This window comes from Nannospalax galili, unplaced genomic scaffold, assembly GCF_000622305.1.
Source record: "Nannospalax galili isolate Female #2095 unplaced genomic scaffold, S.galili_v1.0 scaffold77, whole genome shotgun sequence".
Lineage (NCBI taxonomy): Eukaryota > Metazoa > Chordata > Mammalia > Rodentia > Spalacidae > Nannospalax > Nannospalax galili.
In genome coordinates this window covers 1,884,423-1,889,473 of record NW_008341457.1, presented here as the reverse complement: position 1 = coordinate 1,889,473, position 5,051 = coordinate 1,884,423, and the positions used below count along the sequence as shown (strand labels likewise).

Genomic DNA, 5,051 nt, shown 5'->3' with positions numbered 1-5,051 from the left:
GAGACAGGGTCTCCCTGTAGCCCCAGCTAGCCTGGAACTCATTATGTAGACTAGGCTGGCCTTGAACGCATAGAGATCCGCCTGCTTCTGCCTCCTGAGTACTGGGCTAAAGGCGTGCGCCCACCTCTGGCTCTCAATTTTACTGGGTTGTTTTGTTTTGTTTTGTTTTGTTTTGGCTCTCAGTTTTATATTTTCAACTGTCAGCTGGGCTGGAAGCTCAGCTCAGGAGTGACTGCCTAGAAACTCCCCCGCTCCATCCCGCCCCCTCTGGTGAGGGGGCCGGGGGCGGAGCTTAGCAACAGCTTCTACAGGACCCTCGGTTTCTAATACAGAGGGCAGTGGGAAGCCATAGAAGGTTGTAGAACACAGGTTGATATAAGTCTTAGGAAAAAAAAAACCCGGAGGCTCCTTGGAAGTGGTAAAACTGGAGACCTGGAGAGAAAGGAAGGGAGTGGAGGGGGGTCTGTTTCAGGGTGGGGGGTGGGTTGGAGATGGACAGACAGACCTGGTTGATGTATCTGCTTTGTTGAGATAAAATGGATTAGCCTGAGGCAGGGTGGAGTGTGAGGGAGGGGCATGATCGATCCTGATTCTCCCCCCCCCCAGGAAAGTGATGAAGACAAGAGCGATTATAATCTCGTGGTGGATGAGGTGAAGTGGTGGGGGCTGGGCACGTGGGGGGGTTCAGAGGGAGAGAGAATTCATTCCTGTCCGGGCTCTAGAATAATCTGAGATTATGCAGGAGAGGAAGTTTGGAGGAGTCTGGGATTCCTCTTACAAGAAGGGAAACTGAGGGCCAGAGGGCAGGGGGGAGTTGGTTGCAGTGGTTGATTGGAGCAGGGGACCCCCATTTTCTTGGTCTCGGTTCCCCTGTCAGTTCAGTGTAGAAATGAAGCTGAGCCCTTCTGCCTGGTGGGGAGGGGGGCTTGGAACTCACTTTATTTATGTGCGTAAACAGATAATAGTGCAGTAAGCTAACCAACCAAGGTGGTACAGTTCAGATTTTTTTCATTCTTTTGACCCTTTTGCTTTGAGACAATGTGTCTTGTGGCATGGTACTCACTGCATGGTAGAGTCTGGAAGGGTCACCTCACAGCCATTTCACAGAGGATGGACTGAGGCTCCAGGGTGGACCCTTGGTAGCCATGGGGGCCAAAGTACAGATGGGCCGGGGGTTTTTTTGCCCTCTCTCCCAGCTCCCTGGCTCAGCACCATCTCCTTGAACACAGGACCAACCATCAGAGCCCCCCAGCCCTGATGTCACCCCATGTGGAAAGGCACCCATCTGTGTCCCTTCAAGGAGGGACCTCGTGGACAGTCCAGCCTCTTTGGCCTCCAGTTTGGCCTCACCACTCCCCAGGAGCAAAGAACTTGTTCTGGTATGGAAGTCAGGAGTGATGGGGGGCGGGGGAGGATAGACACAGTCCTGTAAGCAAGTCTGGCTACTGCTACAGCTTGAATCTTCTTTTTCTGTTTGTTTTCTTTTATTTTGAGGTGGCTCAGCCTGGCCTCCAACTTGCTGTGTGGGGGATGACTACTTTGAACTCCTGATCCTCTGGGCTTGATCCCCCAGTGCTGGGATAGTGGGGGGGGCAAGCAGGTGGTACCATTGATTCTTTGGGCCCCTCGTTTTTCCTGGGCATTGAATCTCAGGAAACATGAAAAGAGCAACTTTGTAACCAAGCTGCATAAATCAATAGTGAAGTTGTTGGGCAAGGTAGAAACTGCCTGGGAAAGAAACAGCAGGAAACCCATCAGCAGGGCTTGCACCTGACAGGTCTTGGACTTCCTGTGTGCAAGTGTCATCTCCTTCCCCATCTTTTAGAGACCCATCTCCACCCTCTCCGCAGATCTCCCTGGAAGACCTGGCCCACTCTGCCCTCACCCTCAAGTCTTGTCACGTACTTTAATTGAGGAAAGAGTGTTTCTAGGCCGCCCAGTCTGTACAGGTTGCCATGGCAACTACCAGATATTGGCTACTCTTGTTTTATCTACCTGCTCTCAATCCAGGGAGACCTTGTGGGCTGGGAGTGTAGGGCAGCTCACTTCTGCTGGAAAAGCCCCTGCCTCAAGAACCTTCCTCACCCCCCGCCATGATTCTGGGCCACCTCCACCATCCTATGGGAGAGACTGTCACTCTGTGGGAGAACAGACACAAGCCTAGGATGTGAAGCTTTTGAAAGGTCAGCGATCCTAGCCTATAACCCCAGCACTTGGGAAGTGAAGGCAGGAGGATCAGGAGTTCAAGGTCATCCTCAGTTCAAGACTAGCCTGACTTTGTGAGACCCTATTTCAGAAAAAAAATAACCAGTCTCCCCCCAACACACACACACACACACGTGCACGCACGCACACACGCACGCACACGCACACACACGGTACATGTGTGGAGGTCAGAGGACAACTTTGAAGAGTCTGTTCTCTCCCTCCATGATGAGACTTTGGGAGATGAACTCAGGTCAACAGTCTTGGCAGCAAGCTCCTTCACTCACTGAGCCCTCTCACCGGCCCCAAAGGCTCTAACCTGCTGTCTCTGGGTGACACAGTGCTGTCCCTATGGGTCCCCATCCCTGGTCGTGGGCACTTATTTGTGGACCCAATTGATACCCACATACCTGACAGTCTGTGTACACCAGAATCCTTACCCTAGGCCCCCCTGGATTTCTGCTGTGTGCAGACAAGCTTCCAGGAGCACAGCCGACTACCCTGCAGTGCACAAACCTGCAGCTGGACACAGGCCCCCTCTTTCCACTGGTTTCTGAATGGCTCCTTAGGGTGCCAGGCACCCACCAGTTGGCAGCCTTTCTTGCTCCACAGAACGATCTTCCAGCCAGCACTCCTGCCACCAGATCCTGTGGTTCCACCTCACCCCAAGACGCATCCACCCCTGGGCCCAGTTCTGCCAGTCATCTCTGCCAGCTGGCGGCAAAGCCAGCGCCATCCACAGACAGCCTCGGTGAGCTCCTGCCTGTCAAGGTGTACCTCCCTCTGTTCTTGAGAGAGTGGGGCTCCCCAAAATGAGTGGGAGAGGCAGATGGCTTGGAAACAAGAATTGTGGTCACTAATCAATTGGTGAAGCTTAGGCCCAGAGACTCAAAGTGACTTCCTTGGCCAAGACAAGCTTTGGAGCCAGTTGGGTCTGGTTTGTGTGTTCAGGAGCTGTATGACCGTGGGCTAGTAAGGTAACCTCTCTGAGTCTCTGTTTTTCTGCTCACTGAGTCTAGGGTTTTGAAGGATGAGTAGGAGTTTGTCAACTGATATATAGGGAAAAGCATTGCAGCTGAAGGAACAGAATGTGCAGAGGTCTGCACCTGGGGCAAGGAAGCCTTAAAAGACAGGGGGAAATGGGGTGTATGTCCCGGCACATGGCAGGTGTATGTCCTGAATACATGTCCCGAACCTTCTTGCTCAGCCCTGAGGAGTCCGCTGACTCTGTCCAGCCCTTTCAACCTGGCCTCTCATGGCACCCTCAATGGGGACCTCTCCATGTCCAGCTCCTACGTCAGCCTCCACCTGTCCCCCCAGGTCAGCAGCTCTATGGTGTACGGACGCTCCCCACTGGTGAGTCCTTGGGGTGCTGGCCCCTAGGATGGTATGCCAGCATAGCCCAGAGGCTGTGGGGGACAGAGGGAGAAACCAGCTGTCAGACCAGAGGGGCTGGGGCTGGGGCAGAGCTGGTACAGTGTGCAACTAAGCCCTGGGTCCATCCCCTGCACCACACAAACCAAGCCTGGTGGTAGGTGCCTGTCATCCCAGCACGTGGGAGGTGGAGGCAGGAGGATCAAGAGTTCAGGGTCAGCCTGGGTTACATAGGGAATTTGAAGTGAGTCTGGGCTCATAAAAAGACTGGGGCAGAAGGGCTGGAGAGATGGCTCAGTGCTTAAGAACACTGTTCTTGCAGAAGACCCAGGTTTGAATCCTAGCACCCACGTGGCAGCTAACAACTGTCCATAACTCCAGTTCCAGGGGACCTGACAGCCTCTTCTGTCCTCCGTGGGCACTGCACAACACGGGTGCACTTACATGCAGGCAATACACTCATACACATAAAATAAAAATAATAAAAAAAATATTAAAAAAAAAAAAAAGACAGGCAGAGAAGGAGGCAGGCTCAGCAGGTGTGTATGGAAAACCCATCTGGGGTACACAGTGGCTCCAACCTGTGGCTCTGGGACAAAAAACTGTGATAAGGTGGAGGGAGAGGAGGCTGGAGAGATGCTCAGCAGTTAAGACACTGGCTGCTCTTGCAGAGGACCAGGGTTCACTTCCCAGCTCCCACATGGCAGCTAACAACCATCTGTTACTGCAGTTTCGGGGGCTCTGATGCCCTCTTCTGGCCTCCATGGGCATTGCATGCATTGGTGCGCTTACATACATGCAGGAAAGCACTCAGACACATGAAGTAAAACTGAGAGGGGTCAGGACTGGGGACCTGAGTGAGGACAGTGGTACCTGGGTGTCCCAGCCCTGAGATGTCTCTACCTGTTTCAGATGACGTTTGAGTCTCATCCACATGTCAGAGGCTCTTCCATCTCCCTGTCCAGCATTCCTGGGACAAAGCCGTGAGTAGGCGGGGGAGGGGGGGGCGCCCGCAATGGGTCCCCGGAAGCCATTCAAGGAAGATCCTCCTGTGAGGAAGATTCCTCTGCTAGACATTTGAGGGTCGGGACGCTGGTCAGGCGTGGGGACAGCTGTCCCCAAGTCCGTGGGATCGCGCACCCACGCGTGTTGGTGGCCTCCTCAGGGCCTACTCTTTCCACGTGTCTGCGGATGGCCAGATGCAGCCGGTGCCCTTCCCGTCGGACGCACTGGTGGGCGCCGGCATCCCCCGCCACGCGCGGCAGCTGCACACGCTGGCCCATGGTGAGGTGGTGTGCGCCGTCACCATCAGCGGCTCCACGCAGCACGTGTACACGGGTGGCAAGGGCTGTGTGAAAGTGTGGGACGTAGGCCAGCCTGGGAACAAGACACCCATAGCCCAGCTGGACTGCCTGGTGAGGGCTGGGGAGGGGCGGAGCCTAGGGAGGGCAAGGGCGGGGCCTGGGAGGGTG

The 5,051-nt window shown here is 54.6% G+C and overlaps 1 protein-coding gene across 7 annotated transcripts in view; it reads left to right on the top strand.

Moving 5' to 3' along the window:
- Positions 1-5,051, top strand: part of Tle2 (TLE family member 2, transcriptional corepressor) — a 15,437-nt gene that overhangs the window by 6,311 nt on the left and 4,075 nt on the right. For 6 of the 7 annotated variants that reach the window (XR_001872534.2, XM_029565355.1, XM_029565354.1 and 3 more), the window contains exons 10-15: positions 607-651; positions 1,230-1,379; positions 2,818-2,956; positions 3,413-3,561; positions 4,492-4,562; positions 4,745-4,994. Coding sequence is in view for 6 of the 7 variants with exons in the window: in XM_029565355.1 (XP_029421215.1) it covers positions 607-651; positions 1,230-1,379; positions 2,818-2,956; positions 3,413-3,561; positions 4,492-4,562; positions 4,745-4,994 (804 nt within the window). In the remaining variant the exon portion in view is untranslated. The remainder of the gene's footprint in view (positions 1-606; positions 652-1,229; positions 1,380-2,817; positions 2,957-3,412; positions 3,562-4,491; positions 4,563-4,744; positions 4,995-5,051) is intronic. The other variant, XM_017799123.2, reaches the window with a different exon arrangement.